The sequence below is a fragment of the Mandrillus leucophaeus genome, unplaced genomic scaffold, assembly GCF_000951045.1.
Source record: "Mandrillus leucophaeus isolate KB7577 unplaced genomic scaffold, Mleu.le_1.0 Scaffold422, whole genome shotgun sequence".
Taxonomy (NCBI): Eukaryota; Metazoa; Chordata; class Mammalia; order Primates; family Cercopithecidae; genus Mandrillus; species Mandrillus leucophaeus.
The window spans coordinates 261,176-285,325 of record NW_012104499.1 but is presented as its reverse complement, the minus strand read 5'-3'; the positions used below and the strand labels follow the sequence as shown (position 1 = coordinate 285,325).

General features: G+C 39.0%; 1 protein-coding gene across 9 annotated transcripts in view; it reads left to right on the top strand.

Moving 5' to 3' along the window:
• Positions 1-11,525, top strand: part of FMR1 (fragile X mental retardation 1) — a 38,539-nt gene extending 27,014 nt beyond the window's left edge. For 2 of the 9 annotated variants that reach the window (XM_011993022.1, XM_011993020.1), the window contains exons 12-16: positions 1,015-1,101; positions 3,566-3,761; positions 5,297-5,479; positions 5,962-6,044; positions 9,141-11,525. In XM_011993022.1, coding sequence (XP_011848412.1) covers positions 1,015-1,101; positions 3,566-3,761; positions 5,297-5,479; positions 5,962-6,044; positions 9,141-9,251 — 660 coding nt within the window. In that variant the 3' untranslated portion in view covers positions 9,252-11,525. Of the gene's footprint in view, positions 1-1,014; positions 1,102-3,565; positions 3,762-5,296; positions 5,480-5,961; positions 6,045-9,089 lie in introns of all 9 variants that reach the window. The other 7 variants (XM_011993019.1, XM_011993018.1, XM_011993027.1 and 4 more) reach the window with 5 other exon arrangements.
• Positions 11,526-24,150: the final 12,625 nt, after the last annotated feature.

Below are 24,150 nucleotides of genomic sequence, written 5' to 3'. Positions count from 1 at the left end.
ATATATATGGGCTAGGAATACAGACATTTAGCATATGCCTTTTAAAAATCTGTTCTTATATTAAGTAGTGTCCATAGAGAGAAGTTCAAACTTTCCTTGTGATTCAGCCTTTTAAAATTTTCTGAGTACTTTATTGAAATGTGTATGGGCTTAATAAAACTTACGCTTGTCAGTGTACCTATTTTTTTGTCTCACAGATTATTCAGTGCATTTTTATCCTGATGTTTTTGTTTGTATTTTGTGTGTACTGTTTTACTTGGTTAGCAGAAATGATTTACTTTTTACTTTTGTACCCTTGGTATTTCATTTTGATTTTTTTAAAGAATTTGATCGGCCAGGTGCAGTGGCTCACGCCTGTAATCCCGACACTTTGGGAGGCCAAGGCAGGCAGATCGCCTGAGCCCAGGAGTTCGAGACCAACTTGGGCAATGTGGCAAAACCCCTTCTCTACAAAAAATACAAAAATTAGCTGGGTATGGTGGCATGCACGTGTAGTCCCAGCTATTCGGGTGGCTGAGGTGGGAGGAGCACCTAGGGCCCGAGGAGGTCAAGGCTACAGCAAGCCATTATCATGCCACTGCACTCCAGCCTGGACAACAGAATAAAAAGACCCTGTCTCAAAAACAAACCAAAAAAAACAAAAAAAATTGATCAGGATAAGGCCTTTTGTAAATGAATTAGAGCATCTTATACTACTAATTTTGTTCATACATCTCATGCTAAAGCTTGTATAATTTTGAATTATACATTTTGTGATTTTGCTAATACTGAATCCTAGTCTTTATAATAATCTGATATGTTTAAGAGGTTGCTGTTGATCTATTCGTATTCATAGTAGATGTATAAAGTAGTATATCAACTACTTTTGTTTTCATATATTGATTTATATTTACAGCAAACATTTGTGTACCTACTATTCACCAGATCCTGTGCTAGGGAATTAGTCGTTACTTGCATTTTTCAGATTAATCTGTCATTAATTTTATAGGATCATTGTTGCAATTTCTTTTTCAGGGTATGGTACCATTTGTTTTTGTGGGAACAAAGGACAGCATCGCTAATGCCACTGTTCTTTTGGATTATCACCTGAACTATTTAAAGGTGAGAACAGAAAGAACTTTAACCTCTAATCCTTTTGTACTAAAATATACAAACTTTATAGTAGATCTTTCAGCAGTTAGGACTCATTCTAGCCTGTGCAAAACACTGTATGACTTGTCAAAGATAATAGAGAAAATACGTTGTTTAGCTTATAATTTTTCTAAAAATGGAAGTCTTTATAAATTTAAGTACCAATATACCAGTTCTCAATAAAGTTTTATATTTCCCCTTATTCTTCTCTTAAACCCTTACACTCAGTTTAGGCAATCCTGTACATAGCCTATTAATCCATTTGATCCTTTCTAGCATTTTGCTTTTTTCCAGGCCAAAATTTGTGTCTATAACTCTTGCCTTTATTGCTCCTTTTATGTCATTTATCAAGGAAATCTAAGCATTTCGTGAAGTTCTTTGCTTAAATGTTTACCCTCTCTACTTTTCTCTTTACTGTTATTCAAAATACAAACTATTTGTGTCTTCTCGTAAATGTTCATTTTAGTTAGTGTGATGCAGTTATGCCTCCTTTAAATTTCAAACTGGAAGATAGGAACCAGGAGGCTGCAAGGTGTAGTGGAGAAAGCACTGGATTGACAATCCAGCAATTTACTTATAAGACTTCAGCCAATGAACTAGCTGTGTGACTTTAGGCAAGTCACTTCCCTACGTTAGATGCTTCTTGAAATTCCTTTTGGCCAAAATGTTCTATAATTTAATGAAATGGAAATTGATCTACTTCATTTTCATGATGTTTTATTTGTATCCATACATATCAAAATTATAATGTAGCTGGTATTAAATGTTTTTAAAGAGCATTTCAACTCTTATTTATGGCATTAAGAATTTTTTTTGCTGATTTCTTGAAAGAAAAAGTACATGATTTCTGCTTGTGTGTAAATAAGAATGAAAGGAAGAAAAAGTGTAATACTGGGCATGCCATTCTTTCTTATGGTGGCCAGTTAATTAAAAGTGGGAAGGTTTCATCCAGCAAGGTTTACATGGGTAGGATACCTCTTTGATTTTTTTTTAAAGTATGTTTATATGTAATCTTGTGTGTGTGTTTCCTCATATTCTTAGCTTAAATCATTATGAAGGCCTGGAGAGTTAGGATTGCATTGTATCAAATCCCTTGTTCTTTTGACTGATGTTCTTTCTTAGATCCTTTGATTTATTCTCAAGAATATCTTCTTTGGTTATCAGCAGCTGCCCTGTTGCCATTCTTTCCATCGCCAGAACTTCCCTTGTTTGGGCCTGGCATCTCACCAAAAGGTGACTGCTTTGCCCCAGTGGGATAACCTGGACTACTGTTCTGTTTTGCAAGATATTCCCATTCTATGAGCTATTACTATACCTTTGGAAGAAGTCACTCAGCTGCAGTCTCTCCTTTGCTCAAATTCTATGTAAAACAGATTGTGGTGTAACTATGTAACTTGCTAATGATGGCAGAGCACAGATGAAACTGACCAAATCCTTACCTGACCTTTCTTTTCCAGAAGCTGCCACAACCAAGATTTTAGAAACTTAGCTGTACAGGGGCTTCTCCAATGACTGTTGATATAGACAGTCTCTATGATAACCTCTGCTTCACTGAGACACCTACTACTACTATAGTTATGAATCTGATTCCCTGTAGCCAGTAAATGAGATGTTTATGAGTGGATTGGGAGGACAGTGGTTAGAAATGAGGTTTCATCTGGTTTTAACAGAACCCAACATACTGGAAGCACTGTTTGTAAGGGTCTGTCAGTGGACCCCAGGTGTATATTTCTATCAACTGAATGTGTACTGTTTCTTATATTGTTGTAGCAGAGTTGTAGTCTTTAAGAAGTTTTCAAGGCCTGATGTAAGACCTAGCTGTCTGGTCAGGTATTAAATAGTTTTGTTTTCCCCTCATGAGAAATAGTCAGCATTTTCAGTTCATGAAAAAATCATTGTTCCTTAACCATAGTATATGTTCTTTTAAAACAAAAGATGGCCCAAACTCAATGCTTTGTAAATTAAGGTATTAACTGGCAAATCTATTTTAATCAAGATTATTTACAATGTGTGATTTTTAAGGTTAACTGGTTAAACCTTAAATGTCATTTATCTGTATTCATACAGTTTAGCATTGTTCTATTTAATATCCTATCATGAAGAAGTCCCCAAAATAGCATATCTGTGCCTTAGCAGTAGAATAATTGGATAATAGTGCCAAATTAGACAACTTTAAATTGTATTCAGTATAACTTTAATGCTGAGTGTTTTTGTTATATCTCTAATTCTTGACATCGATAATCTGTTATCTGTAGTGATTTTCTTTTTAAGGAGATCATTCAGTTTCCTGATAATTCTGTGTAACAGTAGTTACTGTAAATTTAGAGCTGAAATTGAAATATTCCAGTATATTTTTTATCTGATGAAAAGGAGAAAGGTTTTATTAAGTAAAATGTCAAATTATTTTTACTGTTATCTTGTATATTTTAAATAGGAAGTAGACCAGTTGCGTTTGGAGAGATTACAAATTGATGAGCAGTTGCGACAGATTGGAGCTAGTTCTAGACCACCACCAAATCGTACAGATAAGGAAAAAAGCTATGTGACTGATGATGGTCAAGGAATGGGTCGAGGTAGTAGACCTTACAGAAATAGGGGGCACGGCAGACGCGGTCCTGGATATACTTCAGGTACAAACTAAGCATTTTACTCAGTAACTTTATCTGTTCCTAGACTTATAGCTGCTAATCTCTAATATTCATTAGAACCCCATTATAACAATTTGTCACTACATGGTTTCCAGTTCGCAATGGGTTAAATTGTGTTACAAGAGACATAGAATAAAAACCTGATAATAAACACGTAGAGTTCACAGGGCAGGTGCAAGTTCTGTTCATGCTCTGATTGGGGGTAAATCTGCAAAGCCCTTGTGTGTTGATGATTTTCTTTAAGGCCTCTCCTGATTTTATAACTGTATAGTCAAAACTTTTTTCATTTGTGTACTGTGGCTCATTTTTTTGTCAGGTATGTGCTGGTCATACTTGCTGGATGGACTGTAAATCAGGGGTCTGCCTCTTGTGGCTCATAAGGTGATTTTCAGTGGCATGGCCAAAGTCAGCCCTAGGGCACAGTCAAGAAGTAGGCAAAGTTTCTCTTTGCCTTCCCAACTTTTCTGTCCGTGCTTCTTTCTTCTCTCCCAGTACCTTTCAGTGAACCTGATCCCCACCTGCCAGTGCCTACTGTCTTTCTTGCTCAACTGTGTATCTACTTTGTAACTTGCTAATGGTGGTATAAGATATAATCCATCTCACGCATATTTGCATTTCAAAAAGGAACTCTTTAAGATGGAAAAGCCTTCAAGATCCACAGGAATGAAGCTATAATGGTGAAGCTATAATTGGTCATTAGCTCCAACAGAGGAAGAGAGAGGTAGTAGAGTTGATATTCTGGAGTTGGGGAGAATTACCTACTCCTAAGGCCAACCTTGAACCTAACCCCTAACCCCTCTCCCAACAGTCTATTCTTTTTATTCATGAATTTCTGCCTCACCGTGGAGCTCTTTTTCTCCACTCCTGTCCTCTAAGTCATTAACCCCTTCAGGCATAATGAGTTTATTATAGTAATTCTTTATTAATGATCAGTTATTGTAATGGGAGTTGGGGGGGCAGGTTGTGGACCAAACATCAGGCAAGCGTGTATCTGCCTTCAGCTAGATCCAATCCGTGACCCCACAAAAGACCCTTCCCTGAAGCAGTTGCCATGGTGGCCTCCTTTGCCACCCTCTCAGAAATGACTAGATTATATACATTCCCCTCTGTCCTGGGTCAAATCTTGCTAAAAGGAGCTCTCTTTATAGAGGTTTTATCAAGGTATCACACTTAACTGTCGTAGATAATCTTTCCTCCAGAGAGCATAGATGTTTAAAGGAACACAGCTGTTTAATGATATGGCACATTAAGGTTTGAACTTAGGTGGCTAATAAAATACCTTTTTAAAAATGAGAATGAAACATGTTTATAACCAAAATTACCTCAAATATTGCAAAGCCCTTCATTTTGAGTTTAAACTTTTGTTTTATGAAATGGAAGGTGATAATACTCTTTGTGGGCTTATAAATTGGGAAGAGTTTTGGATTACCCCTGAAACGTCTCTGGAAGCTTCTGTTAACCTCTTTTTTTTTTTTTTTTAAGTCAGACAATGGTATATAACTTTTAACTCTCGATAGGAACTAATTCTGAAGCATCAAATGCTTCTGAAACAGAATCTGACCACAGAGACGAACTCAGTGATTGGTCATTAGCTCCAACAGAGGAAGAGAGGGAGAACTTCCTGCGCAGAGGAGACGGACGGCGGCGTGGAGGGGGAGGAAGAGGACAAGGAGGAAGAGGACGTGGAGGAGGCTTCAAAGGTATGGAGATCTTCATTAAGAAATCAAAGTGAATTGTAGCAGCTGTCTTGAAGTTCCATGAAAAATCCTGTTGATGCAATGAACTATTATCAAGATCCCATCTCTCCCATTTTGTGCTGATCACCATAGGAAAGGATCAGCCTTCCACTTGTGTAGAAAGAAAGAATATTAGGCAGCCTTCCTTATGGTTCATATAGATACATGAATAAATGCTGATAACTAATTCAGCATCTTTGTGAGTCTAAACAGCATCACTTCATTAACTCACATTGACCTGTAGATGCAGAATTACAATACCTGTGAAATATTTTCTGTTACTTGACAGCAGGCTAGATTATTGATCATTATGTAACTGGAATCACTGGGGTTGATTACATTTCAGATTCTATGGTTGGTTTAAATAGAGGATGTGGGAATAAAGAACTTCCGGTAAGCATTTCAGAATTCAGTAACTGTTGAACCTTTTGAAAATATTCTCATAGGAAACGACGATCACTCCCGAACAGATAATCGTCCACGTAATCCAAGAGAGGCTAAAGGAAGAACAACGGATGGATCCCTTCAGGTAAAACCTGTCTGCCTCTTTTCATCTTAATTGTTTGAATATGGTAGTTTGAGATTTATGAGTTTATTTTACTTTATTGAAAACATGTTCAAAGATTACAAATCCAGTTTATATGAAATATTTTACCTTCAACATTACAGTTGTAGTCAATCTTAGTTCTTCGTGACAAGTATAAAAATAAGGGGATTTCTCTAGAGAATATGCAGTCTGAGTATTTATAAAGACCTTGACAGACACACTATGATTTTATTATTTATTATTTATTTTTACTTTTTTGAGACAGAGTTTTGCTTTTGTTGCCCAGGCTGGAGTGCAATGGCGCAATCTCAGCTCACAGTAACCTCTGCCTCCCAGGTTCAAGTGATTCTCCTGCCTTGGCCTCCTGAGTAGCTGGAATTACAGGCACCCGCTACCACGCCCAGCTAATTTTTGTATTTTTAGTATAGACCTGGTTTCACCATGTTGGTCAGGCCGGTCTTGAACTCCCAACCTCAGGTGATCTGCCCGCCTTGGCTTCCCAATGTGCTGGGATTACAGGCGTGAGCCACCGTGCCCAGCCACACTATGATTTTAATACTGCGTTGGTAGACCTACAATCCCCTAGAGAAGGAACATCCTGGGATGTACTTAGAGACTTCAGTAAGCTCTATGTGTCTTTGCTCCCCCGAGATACAGGGATAGGGTATTGTCTTTGAATAGAAAATAAGGAAAAGAAGATGTCTCTCTCACAACTAATAATCATGATAGACAGAGCTGATGATATTCAGCTAGTCACCATGCTTGGTCAGTCATCCGCTTATTTACACCCAGGACCTAGTCTGAGGATCCCTTCTCAGTTGGCTGTCACCAGTGCTAAACCAGTTGTTATATAATTTTAAAATTATCTCCTGAGCACATCCAGGCACCTTTGCTAAGTGCTTTGTGTATGTTTTATCTCATTTAATCTTACAGCAACCCACTGAGGTAGTTTTATTATTCCACTTTATAGGTGAGTGCACTGAAGCTTCAGTCCTTTGCCCCCAGTCACATAGCTAGCATATGTCCAAATGATAGTCAAACCTTAATGTTTGATTCTCCGAATCCATGTTGTTGTCTACTTTTTCTGTAACTTTTAATTTTCAAGACAAGTAGTTAGGGTTCCTTCCTGACTATGGATTCATTTGGGACCATCACCCAAGATTAGTGAGAGATACTTTTTAAGACAAAGTTTACGATGGAATATTTCTTGGAATTCATAGCAGCTCAAAGTGAGTGTTAACTATTGATGGGTTCCTAAGGACCAGCACAGAAATCCCTTGGACATAGATAGATTGGCAAATTAGTGTATATACCTGTCTTTTACAAAGCTATAAGATATTTATGTACCAGTTCTGTAATTCTCCACTTTAACCGACATGTTTGATGAACTTGGCAGTCTAACCAGGATGCACATTTATATTTCTAAATGAAATGGAATACTGAATTAAAAAGGTGATGTTATGAAAATAGATACAAATCTGGCCAGGCACGGTGGCTCACGCCTGTAATCCCAGCACTTTGGGAGGCCAAGGCAGACTGATCACCTGAGGTCAAGAGTTTGAGACTAGCCTGGCTAACATGGTGAAACCCTGTTTCTACTAAAAATGCAAAAAATTAGCCAGGCGTGTTAGTGGGCACCTGTAATCTCAGCTACTCGGAAGGCTGAGGCAGGAGAATCGCTTGAACCCAGGTGGCAGAGGTTGCAGTGAGCTGAGATCTCGCCATTGCACTCCAGCTTGGGCAACAAGAGCGAAACTCCATCTCAGGAAAAAAAAAAAAAAAAGCTGGGCACGGTGGCTCACGCCTGTAATCCCAGCACTTCGGGAGGCCAAGGCAGACGGATCACAAGGTCAGGACATCGAGACCATCCTGGCTAACATGGTGAAACCCCGTCTCTACTGAAAATACAAAAAATTAGCCGCGTGTGACGGCATGCACCTGTAGTCCCAGCTACTCGGGAGGCTGAGGCGGGAGGATGGTGTGAACCCGGGAGGCGGAGCTTGCAGTGAGCCGAGATCATGCCACTGCACTCCAGCCTGGGTGACAGAGCGAGACTGTCTCAAAAAAAAGATACAAATCAAAGTACTGAATCCTTGGTAACCAGACATTTAAAACACATGCGCATACCCGCTACTTAAACATACTTTGAAATTACAACTATTTGGGGATGTTTTTAACATTTGTGCTTGAAGTAGATCAATATTTGTAGTTGTTTTAGTTCCATTTGTCACTGTTAACTTTCATTTGTACCTCTGGAATTAACAGTGCTGTATTCAGCATTGGCACTTAAAATATTGTATAGCTCTTAGAACACTATTTTTTAAATTATATTAATCTTTATACTCTCCTAGGATTCCAGTCCTTCCACAAATTATTATATTCAATTTTCTTTATACTGTTCCATTCTTCAGACAGCGTTCAGGTTGTAGGATCATCCGAATTTTCTTAGTGAAATACAAGCCAGTAGAAACCAAAGCTTGTGTTTTTCTACTGTATGAGTATGGGAGCTCACGGTATAGAGAAACTTGATCATACCTGTGATAGATACAAAGATGTAAACTAAAGTCTAGTTAGTGAGTTATTTGAGGGTAAAGCCAGAATAGGAAAACATTTTGTTTCTCGTTTCCTAGGTTTCACAATCTTTGGAGAATAACTCATTTTATTTTAACTCTAGTGTTAGAGGCATGTATGTCTTCTGGTAATCAGTAATAGTAATTCATTTTACCTGTTTGTTTCTCACTGTATTATTCTACTTAGAAGAAGACATGATAGGATTGTGAGTTTTTCTCTAACTTTGGATACAGTGAGATGACCAGTGTGTTCCAGTTAAAGAAGAAGAGTGTTTTAAAATCATAAACCAAATAAAGAATCCTACCTTACATTAATTTCTTGCACTTCTTCTGTTCTCATCTCCATTTCTCTCTTTAACATGTGGAGTTTACACTTCAGGTTTAAATTTCTTCTCAGGCCAATTACAGATTACAGTAGGATATGGTCTGTGTATATAACAACTATAACTTGTTTTAGATCAGAGTTGACTGCAATAATGAAAGGAGTGTCCACACTAAAACATTACAGAATACCTCCAGTGAAGGTAATCGGCTGCGCACGGGTAAAGATCGTAACCAGAAGAAGGAAAAGCCAGACGCCGTGGATGGTCAGCAACCACTCGTGAATGGAGTACCCTAAACTGCATAATTCTGAAGTTATATTTCCTATACCATTTCCGTAATTCGTATTCCATATTAGAAAACTTTGTTAGGCCAAAGACAAATAGTAGGCAAGATGGCACAGGGCATGAAATGAACACAAATTCTGCTAAGAATTTTTTATTTTTTGGTATTGGCCATAAGCAACAATTTTCAGATTTGCACAAAAAGATACCTTAAAATTTGAAACATTGCTTTTAAAACTACTTAGCACTTCAGGGCAGATTTTAGTTTTATTTTCTAAAATACTGAGCAGTGATATTCTTTGTTAATTTGAACCATTTTCCTGCATTGGGTGATAATTCACCAGTACATTCTCAGTTTTTCGTAATATATAGCATTTATGGTAATCATATTAGACTTCTGTTTTCGATCTCGTATAGAAGTCTTCATGAAATGCTATGTCATTTCATGTCCTGTGTCAGTTTATGTTTTGGTCCACTTTTCCAGTATTTTAGTGGACCCTGAAATGTGTGTGATGTGACATTTGTCATTTTCATTAGCAAAAAAAGTTGTATGATCTGTGCCTTTTTTATATCTTGGCAGGTAGGAATATTATATTTGGATGCAGAGTTCAGGGAAGATAAGTTGGAAACACTAAATGTTAAAGATGTAGCAAACCCTGTCAAACATTAGTACTTTATAGAAGAATGCATGCTTTCCATATTTTTTTCCTTACATAAACATCAGGTTAGGCAGTATAAAGAATAGGACTTGTTTTTGTTTTTGTTTTGTTGCACTGAAGTTTGATAAATAGTGTTATTGAGAGAGGTGTGTAATTTTTCTGTATAGACAGGAGAAGAAAACTATCTTTTCATTTGAGAGAGGCTAAAATGTTTTCAGCTAGGAACAAATCTTCCTGGTCGAAAGTTAGTAGGATTTGCCTGCTCTTTGGCCTGATGACCAATTTTAACTTAGAGCTTTTTTTTTTAATTTTGTCTGCCCCAAGTTTTGTGAAATTTTTCATATTTTAATTTCAAGCTTAGTTTGGAGAGATAGGAAGGTCATTTCCATGTATGCATAACAATCCTGCGAAGTACAGGTACTTTGTCTAAGAAACATTGGAAGCAGGTTAAATGTTTTGTAAACTTTGAAATATATGGTCTAATGTATAAGCAGAATTGGAAAAGACTAAGATCGGTTAACAAATAATACGTTTTTTTCTTTTGTTTTTTGAAGTGTTGGGGTTTGGTTTGGTTTTTCGAGTCTTTTTTTTTTTTTAGTGAAATTTATTGAGGAGAAATATGTGAAGGACCTTCACTCTAAGATGTTATATTTTTCTTAAAAAGTAACTCCTAGTAGGGGTACCACTGAATCTGTACAGAGCCGTAAAAACTGAAGTTCTGCCTCTGATGTATTTTGTGAGTTTGTTTCTTTGAATTTTCATTTTACAGTTACTTTTCCTTGCATACAAGCAAGCATATAAAAATGGCAACAAACTGCACATGATTTCACAAATATTAAAAAGTCTTTTAAAAAGTATTGCCAAACATTAATGTTGATTTCTAGTTATTTATTCTGGGAATGTATAGTATTTGAAAACGGAAATTGGTACCTTGCACACATCATCTGTAAGCTGTTTGGTTTTAAAATACTGTAGATAATTAACCAAGGTAGAATGACCTTGTAATGTAACTGCTCTTGGGCAATATTCTCTGTACATATTAGCGACAACAGATTGGATTTTATGTTGACATTTGTTTGGTTATAGTGCAATATATTTTGTATGCAAGCAGTTTCAATAAAGTTTGATCTTCCTCTGCTAAACTGATGTTGATGCAATCCTTACAAATGATTGCTTTTAAAATTTTAAGCTAGGAAAAGAAATCTATAGAAAGTGTTCTGTTACAAAATGTAACTGTTACCATTGGAAATTTCACGTCATAGGAAGTTAGCCTTTATCTACCAACTTTCAAGAACTTGTTTAATAAAGTGAAAAACTCAACCAAATGGTACAAAACCACAGTGTACCATTACATTATGCACTAAGTCTCTTTTTTACAAAGGCTGAATTCAGCAAGGCGCTAACTTGCTTAAATGTGAATTACTAACTTCTAAAACTGTACTTTGATTCACATGTTTTCAAATGGAGTTGGAGTTGATTCATATTACAATATTTGTGTGCTAATCGTGTATGTTTTTCAGTTCAAAGTCATGATGTTTTTAAAATCTTATTAAAGTTTCAAAAATCTGAAGATTGTTTATCTAGATGTAAATTTTTATTAAAAAATTGCACTTATGAAAAAGCAAAAAATTAGTCTGACAGATGTTTGCTCCTGGTTTTAAATTTCTACATTTGACAAAAACTAATGATATGTGGGGGGAAAGTTGTGCAAAGTAAATGTATGTCGCAAATAATCTTTTAATGAACCCTTAAAAGGCAAAAACGAAGATACTTGAAAATAATTCTCCATATTCTCAGACTTAAAATTTCAACACATTTATTGCATAGGGTGCCACTAAACCATATTAAACATATACTCCTATTTGTGCACACATAAACATACCCTGCCCTTTGGAAAAAAGTATGTCTGTGGAGTAAAACAAAAATGATTTAAACATCTCAGTAATAAAATAAATGACAGGTTTTTAGGTAGAATGTGCCTGGGAATTGACTATGGTAATCACTTCAAGGAACTCTGGCACAGCCTACCCGCTTAAAAGGTACAAATGGAGAGGTGACGGTGTCAGTGTTCTACCCAGTGTTAGAATCCAAAATGATGTTAGACAGCTTCCTCTACCTTGATGAGTCTTTTTTCCCAGAAAAATAACTTTATTTTCTGCTTTTCTAGTTTTTCATTCTGATACTTTTGTGGTTCTTTGCTACCCATTTTGTCTAACTGGGCATCATTAGTGGTGGGTAGGCTGAAACCATACTCAAGTAACTTGTTTGGATTTTCCTTGTTTCACAGTAATTTTCAGCACTACACATGAACAGCCTGTTGGAGGCAACCAGCTTAACACTCAACTTAGCTCTCTCAGAGCCATCTCTCTCATCTGATCATGGTCTTAGAATTCCTGGTGACTCGGAATATACGTCTTTTAGAGGCAGCAAAATGATTCTGACCCTTTTGAGCCAGTTTCAGTTTCATGGCGATAAACAGCCTTGTGAACCTCTATGCCTCTGATAACCGGTTATTCTGAAATAGTCATTACCATGTGCTACTCTTGATTGCTCATAAGGCTTAATGTACCAGACTTTAAATCTTGAGCATCTTTTTTTTCTCTGTTTACCTGAGGTCATTTAAAAAGTTTTTTCAATTTCTATGTACCATAATGAAACTGAGAAAATCCATTTTATTTTAATTTTTTTTATATACTAAGGAGTTTTCTGTTAGTGGGAGCGGCTTGCTCTGTGTTAAACTCACAGGGAAGAAAAATCCTTCCTCTGGAATACAGACCCAGGGTGCAGCCAGCAGTGCTCTAGCCTTTGCATGAGAGAATGGTATCCTTGTGTCTCTTCCTGACCCTTTGCTGACAAGTTTCCCTCATTAAAACCTTTTTCTTCTGTGTGTCTTTGTGCAGTTTGCCATAACCCATTACCTCAAAAATGGTGCCCAACGTGAGGTAAAATCCTCTTATTTCACCTCTGGCTTTTTGGAAACTGCAAAAGGGATCAACTGAGCAATACTAGGGATGGACAGCATCCCTGCTGGGGCTGGTGATGGGAAACCCAGCCAAGCTAACATCTCTGCTATGTATGTTAGTGTGGTGCTTATTGGTGTCCATGTGCCACAAAGATCCTGGGAAGTCTGTGTATGGGAGATTGAGACAATTTAATCATTTGGCACTCCAAGTCTGGCAGACTTTTTGAGACCTAAGGAAAAAAGTTGGGAGAAAACCCTCAGCCCCAGCCCCTAAGTGCCATTAGAATAGTTGATGCAATCTAAACTTTTTTTTTTTTTTTGAAGAGACAGAGTCTCTGTCACCCAGGCTGGAGTGCAGTGGCGTGATCTCAGCTCACCGTAACCTCCGCCTCCTAGGTTCAAGCGATTCTTGTGCCTCAGCCTCCCTAGTAGCTGGACTACAGGCACGTGTCATCATGCTCAACTAATTTTTCTATTTTTTGTAAAGATGCAGTTTTGCCCAGTTGGCCAGGCTGGTCTCGAACTCCTGACCTCAGGTGATCTGCCTGCCTTGGCCTTCCAAAGTGCGGGGATTATAGGCCTGAGCCACCGCACACAGCCACAACTTTTAGATTTGAGACTCGTCATTGTGCAGTGTACCACCCAGGGGCCTTTGGGAGGAATTGAGGTGTATCCTGTGGGGTTTCAAAAACACTAACAGGGAATTGGACTCCCAGCAATGGTCACAAGAGTAACCTGAGGCTTTAATTGCTTATATGATGAAGAGGCTACACCCACAAAGTAGTGAAGCTGAATGGCAAACACTTTGGGTTTATCATGAGATTATCTTTTGCCAGATGAATGTGCTAGGCTGACCAACGGGGAGGGAGCAAATGGACCTGCCTTGTTCTTGAATTGGATGTTCAGGGAAATCAGATTCACCTAACCACCAAGAGGAGACTTCCTGAGAGACTGAGTACAAAGTGGACCCACTCTACTGAGGTTAAAGCTGTTTTGAGACAACTTGGCATTTTTGCATGCTTGCATGAAAATCCTAGGCATCTGGGATAAGTAGTAACCAAATGACCTTAATTCAGAGAATGTTGGAAAAGTTGATGGTTTCTTATACGGAGACATCCCTAACTTTGCTCCTTCTGCCAGAATGTAAAGGATGAAATAATCCTTTGGAGCTGATAATATGCCCCACCCAAAGCGGGGTAATGAGATAAAGGGACCCTGGAAAGAATATATCTCAGCAAAAATGAAAAGGGAAGAGCATCACTCCAGACTTTTCCTAGGCTCGCACAGGCAGTACATTATGACTCTTGGTCTGGAAGAAAGTGATGACTAGCTAAGGAGACAGATAGGAAAAGTAGAATCACTCTAAGGAGCTTGCAGAGAGAAGGATGCAGGAAACAACGCTGGTATTACAGTAGGCATTAAGGACCCCCCTATGGAGAGCTGATGCAAGGAGGTTCTGGATGGGAGGGTTCCCTTTGGAGATGGAGGCAGTTAGCTTTCCCCACTGCGTGGCCAGCAAAGCTCCAACGCCTCCTGTGTCCTTGTAGAAGGGTTTAGAGGAAGCTAAGCAGTTGACCACATCTTAACACTGCTGAAACAAGACTCTCAGACACTTCCTACCCCCAGAGGCCTCTGTGTCACCTGAGAGTTTGATTTTCTAGGCCGATTGCTGGGGAGCTGTTCAATCCAAGTCCATTTAAACGAAAAGCAAGCTTGGCCCAGGGCCAGTTCCTCTGCCCTTTACAAGGAGATGCTAACTTCATGTCCCAATCCATGTAACCTGGAACATAGGTAGGGGAAGGACTTAATAGACCTAGACTTAATAAACACAGGAGCCCAAGAAGCTGTTATTCTTGGACCTGATAAAGTCCACAGTAAATTTCCCTGGCCGGAGTTGGGATTGGTTTTACTTAGAACCAAGAGACTCAGCACAATTACTGCAGATGCTGTTCGCTGCTTTGATAAGACCATGCTCACTCACCATCCCTTTGTCAGACTCCACAATTGATATGGACATGCTGAGTCCCCTCAGCCCAGCAAAGCAAAGCATCTGAATGGATGCAAGCATGGCAGTCTCTCTTAGTGAATACTATAAATCAGTCTTATTGAATTTGCAGAACTCTCTGCACTTCCAAAGCCTGTCGGGATTGTACAGTTAAAGCTGGCACATACCGAAGATGAGAAAGAAAACATTCCCCTTGTACAAGATTTACTGGCATTGCCAGGAGGGAATGGTAGGCTACACTACCTTCCAATTCCACAACCCTGTTAAGCCAGTGAGCAAATCCAGTGTCCTTGGCCCTAGATTACAGATCATTATGGATCATTGTGATTTTAACAGTGGCCGCCATGGCACTCACAGTGCCTGATACACCAACAGATGACTGAACTGATTGCAGCCGTTACTGGCAATGTGGTATGTCCTAGAGCTATGCTGTCCAGTTCTTAAGCCACTAAGCCACATACGGCTGTTGAGTACTTGAAATGTGCTCATCTGAATTAAGACGTGCTGAATATGTAGAATACATAAGAGATTTTGAAGAGTTGGTTTGGAAAGAAGAATGAAAAATGTCTCTATTTTTTATATTTAGCTGTTGAAATATAAATATTTTAAATCTCTTGGGTTAACTAAAATATGCCATGAAAATTCATTATACCTATCTCTTTTTTACTCTTTTTAGTAATGACCACTAGATAAGTTAAAATTACATATGTGGCTTACATTATATTTCAATTGGACAGAATTACTCTAGATATTACTAATGTTCTTCAAATTTCTCCAGAAAGAGAAGAAATATTTTGCTTTCACCTGACAGAACATTAATTTCTGGTTTGTTGTGGGAATTTCACACTCCTCCAGCAAATAAGTGCAATTTATCAGTAATGGGTTGGGCAATCCCATTCCATTATATTGATGACATTTTGGTAGTCCTCACTTTAATGCATGCTCTCTAATCTAAGCACAAGTGTCCACAAGTGGCCTGGCCCTTGAATGAGTATAGATACCAGAGCCAGGCCACCCAACTACATGTCTTGGGGGCTGTATTAGGAACAGCCCAAAGAGACATCCCATAGCATAATAAGGAAAGTCTATTGGCCTTACAAACACTACCAAAAAAAAAAAAAAAAAAAAAAAGGAAAAAGCCTATGATCTGTTTGGCCTCTTTGGGTATTAGAGGCAGCACATCTCACATTTCAAAATGTTATTCAAGCATCTGTACATAGTCACCAGACTGGTAGCCAAATTTAAGTGGAGACCCCTACAGCAGGAAGCCTCAGAAGCAATACAATAAAACATAACCTGATTCCCATGGAGTTTTATGTATCTATGACAGGTCTTACATCTGATACACCTGGCAAAAAGACTGCCAATACTGCGGTGGGAAATATCTCCGCTGCTGAATGGTATGTGCCTTTTAAATGACAATTATTTGTCCATTATAAATCCCTGGCAGGGACTGTTGTCTCACTGAAGGGAAGTGATTGTCAGATCTAACATCCCCACTCTACAATGGGTTCACTGAACCAAATTTCATAAGATGAGTGTATCAGTGAGTGTATCCACCTGCCCCAGAGCGGTCAGGAAAACAGAAATCACACCACTAATTTTAACAGAGAGTTTGATGTAGGGATTGGTTAAACAGATATTATAGGGCTGAAAATGCAGAACAAGAACATTAAGGTAATAGAGGTAGGATCTGCAGGAAGCATCTACCATCCTGAGGCCTGGTGGAATGAAGGGATGAAGCTGGTATGATGAGAACCCAAAGCTCAAAGGAGAGGCCCATGGAATTAAAACTCCAGACCTTTAGGAAAGGGACACTGCTTAGTTAGTACTGGTATCTTGAAGGCAGACCCTCATGGGGATTGGACTTAGACCACTGAGGAGAGGGTGTCAGCCAACTGGCTGACGCTGGTGTCTGAGGAGGCATGATGATACTGGCTCAGAGAGCGTGGAGGTGTGGAGGGAAAAATCTGGGAACTGGATTCAAGTGATGCTACTAAACAAACTGTTTCTACCAGAGTGAAGAACCATCATCTTCAAGTCTCCTTCTAGAACCCCTTGTTGTCAGAACCTAATAGGAAGCCGCTGGTGAAGGAAAAATGTGATGTGCAGAGTCTCAGCCCCAGCATCACAGAGCAGATTATGGAAGGATAGTTTGGAACTGAGAGACAATAATTTAATAATTGGCAGAGTGTGACAAGCTAAAGAAATGTGAAATGGAAATAGTACATCCAATTGAGAGTCAAGCCAACTGCAAGGATAAGTGGTTGCCTATGCAGTAGGTATGGAGAAAGCTTTACTCCAGCTTTGCCTGAGCAACTGGCTCAATGATGGCTTCAATTTCAATGGAATACTAAGCGATTGGTTATAATGATGATAAGTGTTGATGTCCCGTGGTACTGGCTACTCTGCATAATTAATAGAAGTACTTCAAGTGGTGCTTTTGGGCAATAAAACATTCTGCTCCTTGAATGAAAATGTCTTTACATAGACATGGGCTGCTGCTACTGGCTTTGCTCTTAGGTCAGGATGTTGGACCACCCAGGATGAGACCATTAAAGTCAGACTCATGTGGTGCTCCCTATGGAAACAGATGCAACTCATCCACAGGCTCAATTAATAAGTTACATATGTATTTGTTTCTTAAAAAAGGCCACATCCTGAGAAAAGCAAAACATTTGGAATGAGAAAGTCAATTGAGCCTGTGAGACATCCTATTTATGGTGACCTACTAAATCCAGATTTAGACCCACCACAGAAACAAAACCATCATGAAGGGCTGTCATACAGAAGTCAGAACTAACTCATACTGGCAGATTTACTTTATAGGCCCCCCCGCCCCTATGTAGGGCCATATAGTGGGTCCTGACTGCTTTAGATACACTCTAGGTATGGGGTTGCTTTCCACCTGTGCCAGTCAGATAGCACACATAAAGTGTGTGACTTTACTACCTTTGTCATGTGTTGACATGTTCTTACATGATACAATATGACAACTCATTTATGGCCAGTGTCAAACAACAATGGGCCAATGAGTCTGTCGGCATGGAATTCACTGGCACTCCTATGCTTCTTTCCACTCTCATTCAGCAGGTGAAATAAAGTGCTAGAATGGCCAGCTTAAGGAACAATCACACTGGCCACTTTAAGAACAAATTCTGTAAGGCTGACTAGCACAATTCTCATTAGCTGTATACACTGCCATATTCCATGTGTTAGTTCAGGTCCTCTGAGAAGCAGATGTCAAGACAGAATTAAATGTGCAAGATATTTTGGGGTGAGAGTCCATGACAGATTAAAGGGGAGGGAGCCAGAGAACATCAAGAGAGAATTTAGACCATGATACAGATCTAACACTGATGAAGGATAGGGAAGAAAGAAGGACTGGGTAGGGAGATCCTCAACTATAGTGCAGTTTCAAGTAAGTTTCAACCAGGTTGATGAGGAGTGCTTGATCTGAAGTCATCTATTTAAAAAGTTCTACTTACAAGAATCGTTCTGCATTTGCATTAGTACCTCCACTATGCTAAATTAGTGGCTAATTATTGGCTGAAAGTAGCCTGAAGGAAGCACAACCTTGGTGCATACACAGTGGTGGATCCAGAAGGGTAGCATCTGGGGCTGTCAGTCAGTTATGCTCTCCACAATAGGAGACTGAAGTGGTACACTTTGGTGGCCACCACATTATGTAATAATAATTCCCCTCTTTTTTATTTTAAGAAATGAGGTCTCACTCTGTTGCTCAGGCTGGTCTTGAACTCCTGAGCTTAAGTGATTCTCTACCTTGGCCTCCCAAAGTGCTAGAATTACAGGCATAAGCCACCACACCCGGCCAAATTCCCTTCTTTTTTGGTCCCGCATTAACCATGATGAATAGCTGCGAGGATTGTACTGCATGGATCACAGAAATGTGGATGAACATACATTTGGATGCTCTTTTCTTTTTTTCTTTTTTCATTGAAATGGCATCTGGTGACCTTTCCCCTGCCCCCCACATCCCCAGACAACTCTGAATCTGGGATTGCGACACACCTCGTCTGCAATTTGAGAACACTGCCGTGGTTCTCATGCTCATGTAATTAGTCACCTCTGTGCTGTAACCATCTTCCTGGATCTTAAGAGGTTGCCTTTGATAAAGGGATTGTTATCCCCATGGTCTCTGCAGAGATTTTCATTCTAGGAAATAAAAGAAAGTCTGGTTCTTTCCTGAGGGTAGCTGACAGACCCTGACTGGTTGGGCATGGGGGCGAATTCAACGCTGAGAAGCAAGTAGAGGATCAAGGGGCAAAAAACTTCTCTGTTTTCCTATTCCAGATAAGGGACAGACTATACCTGTCTGAGGCAGTGACCCGTAGTGCCAACTATTACAAAGCTATATCTGTCACTCCCAACTGGATTTGGCTATGGGGAATCATATTAGCATCCCACTATCAAATGATGCCTCAAGTATTGCTCCTATAGGCAAGAGGCCTCAGCCACCATTTTCCTTGGCCTTCTACACTCATGTGTCTATCCCCTGTGATGTCCATACCAAATGAATGCACAGGATCATCTTGGACCCAACTCCAAGTAGCATTTGTGTACCTCTTGCCCGCTTTCAGGATTAGTTTTTCTGTGCAGTCAAGATAGCTTCCTTTGCCTCCCTGCCTTTCCCTTTAAAGGGTTGTCCACTTCCTGAGGGTAGTCATACAACTCTTCAAAAAACAAAGAAGGAGTGGGCGCAGACTATATCTTCAGCTTCTGGCACCATCAGTAGGTTCTCCTTGGGAGCATTATGGACACAGTTTGTTGTTATTTTACATGGGTTTTTCTCTCATCAAGAGGTGTTCGTAAGGCTTACCAGGAGAGATTACCGATGAGACAGCTGGAGAGCTCACTATCAAAGATGTGGACTCTCTAACTCAGATTGTTAGACATCTGCATAACTTTGGATTGTTTACTAACTAGGCAATGTGCATTGTGGTCAACTCGATTCTGGGTGAATACTTCAATACAAGTAGAGCTATCATTCAGCAACTGGTGGAGTTAGCCACACGGCTCCAAAACACTCCCAATCTAAGCCTTGGATCTTTTTCTCATAGTTTGGCCTGCGCTCCATGACTAGAGGTCTCAGAGAACTCTACAGGTTTTTATTTTAAACTTTGTACTATTATTTAGGACCTTCCTTATTTTACACAATTTCCTTTGGCATAGTCACAAACTCCAGAAATCACATTGAAAAATCCAATTGATGTTTAGTCCCAGTGGGCAGGCACATCTCCCAGAAGAACAGGAACCCATGTACTTCATCTTACTAACACTTTGGCCTTTACGTTACTCCCAATTAAACCTATTCATATGCCTATTCTATATAACACAATAGTGTATTCTTCCACTCACCTTTCAAAGACAGACTAAACGGGCAAAACTAGAGGCAGAAAGATCAGGTTGTTGAAATTATGAGCCAATGCTAAAGTAGTGAGAATGGAAAAGAATTACGAGATTCTTATGACATTTAGGAGATGGGATCAGTGAGACTTGCTGATTATTATGTGGGGACAAAGGGGAAGGGAAAAAATTAGGGTTATGATTTACAATTTCTTTTGGAGAAATAGATTTATTCATTCAACTGATGTTTATTGACTGTATACCATGAGTCAGGCAGCATATTTGATGCTGGGGATACAGAAGAAAAATACACTGGGAGACAAAAATTAACATAAAATAAAAGAACAATTACAGAGACAAATAGATATAATGTGCCTCCTCATATAATGCACTGAGAAGGATACAACCTCACTTCTGTAGTGTTCCTGCTAAAAAATGAATAAACTGAAATTAATCCTATGGAAACATCAGACAAGTCCAAATATATGAACGTTTTACAAAATAAATTGCTTGCACTCCTCATAATTATTGAAGTCATAAAAGACAAAGAAATACTGGGAAACTATTTCAGGCCAAAGGATACTAAAAATATATGGTAATTAAGTGTCACATGATCCTGGATTGGACTTTGAACCAGAAAATGTTGTCTTTTATCATAAATGACATTATTGGAACGATTGGCTAAATATGAATAAAGTCTGCAAATTACACAATGTGACAATGCTAACTTCCTAATTTCAAAGATTGTACTGTGGTTATGTAAGAGAATGTTCTTGGTTTTAGGAAATACACACTAAAGTGTTTAGAAGGAAAAGGCTGAGATATTGGCTGAAAGAAGGCATAAGCAGTAGCAGAGCAACCAAGCGTGCTTAGGCTCTGGAGTTAAACTACCTGGATTCTAACCCCAGCACAGCAATTTGCTACCTATGAGACTTTGGGCAAGTTATTTAAGCATTCTACAAATTAAATTTTCTCATGAGTAAAATGGACGATGCTTATAATAACCCCTACCCCATAGACGTGGTATGAGGGTGAAATTAGTGAGCATATGTGAAGCACTTAGGCTCATGCCTGGCATGTATGTGTCATCAATGCTGGCTGTACTTAAGCTATTTTCACTGTGTCCTGTGAATACAGAGGGAAATGTGACACAGCCTCCTTCTTCAAGAAGACACAGTGTAGTGAGAAAAATAACAAAGTTAACAGACAATAATAAAACCATGTGATGAGTACCCTGCTCTGGACTTGAGCTGAAAGCTGCTGAGCTGGAGCAATAAATTCTGTGGGGGGATGTCAGGAGGGGTTTCACAGAGGGCTTATGATTTAAATTGGATCAAGAGATGTGAACAGAAGTTTGCCCAAACTATGCATCTCTCACTTCTGCCAGGCCAAGGGCATCATCGAAACTCTGTATAAGCACAGAGTTCTAGAAGAGTATTGCGTACTATAGTGTATGCATAAGATATGCAGTAGTGTAGCATGGGATATGCAATAGAAGGGACAGACTTACCTTCCAGGTGTGTGGAGAGCATTGACTGCCAGTCTTGTTGATACAGGTTCAGATCCCAGCTTAAATATCAATGGTAGCTTTGAGCAACTCATGAAACTTCTCTGAACCTGTTTCCTTTCCAAAATGGAGATACTAACGTTTACCTCAGAGTTCCTATGAGGATTAATGTAAAGTGCTTAGCACAATGCTCAGCACATGGCCTGTGTTCAATAATGGATAGCAATTAGTAATAATACTGGTATTAGAAATTTCCAGGGCCCCCCAAATTTCCTGGTTCTCCTTTTCTTCTAGGTACATACTTCCCTGAGAGAACATGGCCCTGTACCTTCCTTTGGATAATAAAGTGGAAGTGGAAAGGATACATGTCCTTTCTGACTGGAGCCATTGAAGAGGCAGTATGGTTTGATTCTCTGCATACTCTTCCCCTGATACAACAATTTGGAAGTTCAAGTTGGGATGGCAGCATCATAAAATGGTGATATCTCTGTCAGCAAATGTCTCAGGGACGATCAGCAGTGTCCCTGCCAACTTGTGTTGGGCATGTATTATGCGCAAGCAACAAACCTTTGCTGCTTTAAGGCACTGAGATTTTGGAATTTCATCATCTTTAGCCACACTTGGAAACCCTGAAGAATTGGGAACTATTCTAAACACGTTCATGTCTCATGCCAACCTCCAAATAAGGGAAAATGGGCACTCTTTACCTCTCCTACCTTGTTGATGGGATGACAAAATTAGGGGCAAGGTTTGGCAGTAACTTAGCTTAACAGAGGAATCCCAACTCAATATAAACAAAGAAAAAACGCCAGGCAGATGTATGGCCACTTAAAGACATAGTGACTCAGAAAAGCTCCCAAACAGTTCATAGAGGAGGCGGTAAATATTGAGCATATATTTATCTCTTCATTTAAACTAACTGAATTATTTTTCATATTCAAGCACTATAGGATTAATGATATTGTAACCAAACCTTATTGGAAAGTATAAGATGGGGATTGAACCTGGTCTGAGGATGATATTTAAGTTGAGGCCTGAAGGAGGAAGAGGAGCTAGCTACGTGAAAAGAAGAAGAAAGCATGTACAAAGGCAGGAGACAGCATCAGGAGTCTGGGGAAGTTTGGTTTGGTCATAACATATGAATGAGGGAGAGGGGGCAAGAGCTTAGGCTAGGGTGGTAAGCAAGGTACAGAGAAAGTGAGTGTTCATAAACCAGGGAAAGGAATTTGGATTGTTGGGGCAATCACCAGCAGTTGAAGGATATTAAGCAAGAGAGTGACATAATCAGGTTTACAATTTTACAAGTACACAAGAGTTTCAGTGTGGTGAATGGATTGGAATGAGCAAGACCACAGGAGGAGAGAGTGCAGAGCCCTGAATTAATTAGAGATGTAGTATATCAAGTGTATCAGTCAGGGTTCCCTACAGAAACAGACCCAGTATTTTGTGTGTGTGTGTGTGTGTGTGTGTGTGTGTGTGTGTGTGTGTGTGTAAAAAATATAAAGTATATAATGTATAAAATATATATTGTATACATATTAGATCAGAGATTTATTTAAGGAATCAGCTTATGCAATTGTGGGAGCTGGCAAGTTCAAAATTCATAGGGTAGACTGGCATGCTGGAAACTCAGACAGGACTCCATGCTGGAGTCTACAGGCAGAATTTCTTTTTCTTCAAGGAAACCCAAAATTTTCAACTAATTGGATAAGGTCAACCCAAATTATCAACAGTAATATCCTTAACTTGAAATCAATTTAAACCGCACCCATTCATTACATCATATACAAAAATTAACACAAGATGGATTAAAGACTTAATGTAAAACCCCAAACCATAAACACTCTGGATGACAACGTAGGAAATATCATTCTGGACATAGGAACTGGCAAAAGTTTCATGACTAAGATGCCAAAAGCAATCACAACAAAAGCAAAAATTGACAAATGGGATCTAATTAAAATAAAGACCTTCTGTAGAGCAAAAGAAACTATCAACAGAATAAACAGACAATCAACAGAATGGGAAAAATTTTTTGCAAACCACATATCTCACAAAAGTCTAATGTCCCGTATCTATAGTTTACTTATATAACAAACCTGTATATGTACCCCAAGTTTTGTTTTAACTTAAAACAAAAGTTAAAAAAATTCAGTTGATTGTAGATTTAACCTCATCTACAAAATACCTTCAAGTAATACCTAGTCTAATGTTTGAATAACTTGGCACTATAGCCCAGCCAAGGTGACATTTAAAACTAACCATTGCAGGTAGTTTTGGAGGTAGAATAGACAGGTTTTGCTGATTGAATGAATGGAGATTGAGGAATGTGGAAGAATCAAGGATGACTCAGATTTTTCACTTGAGCAACTGGATAAAGGATATCACTGCCGATTAGGTTAGAGAAAGGTGA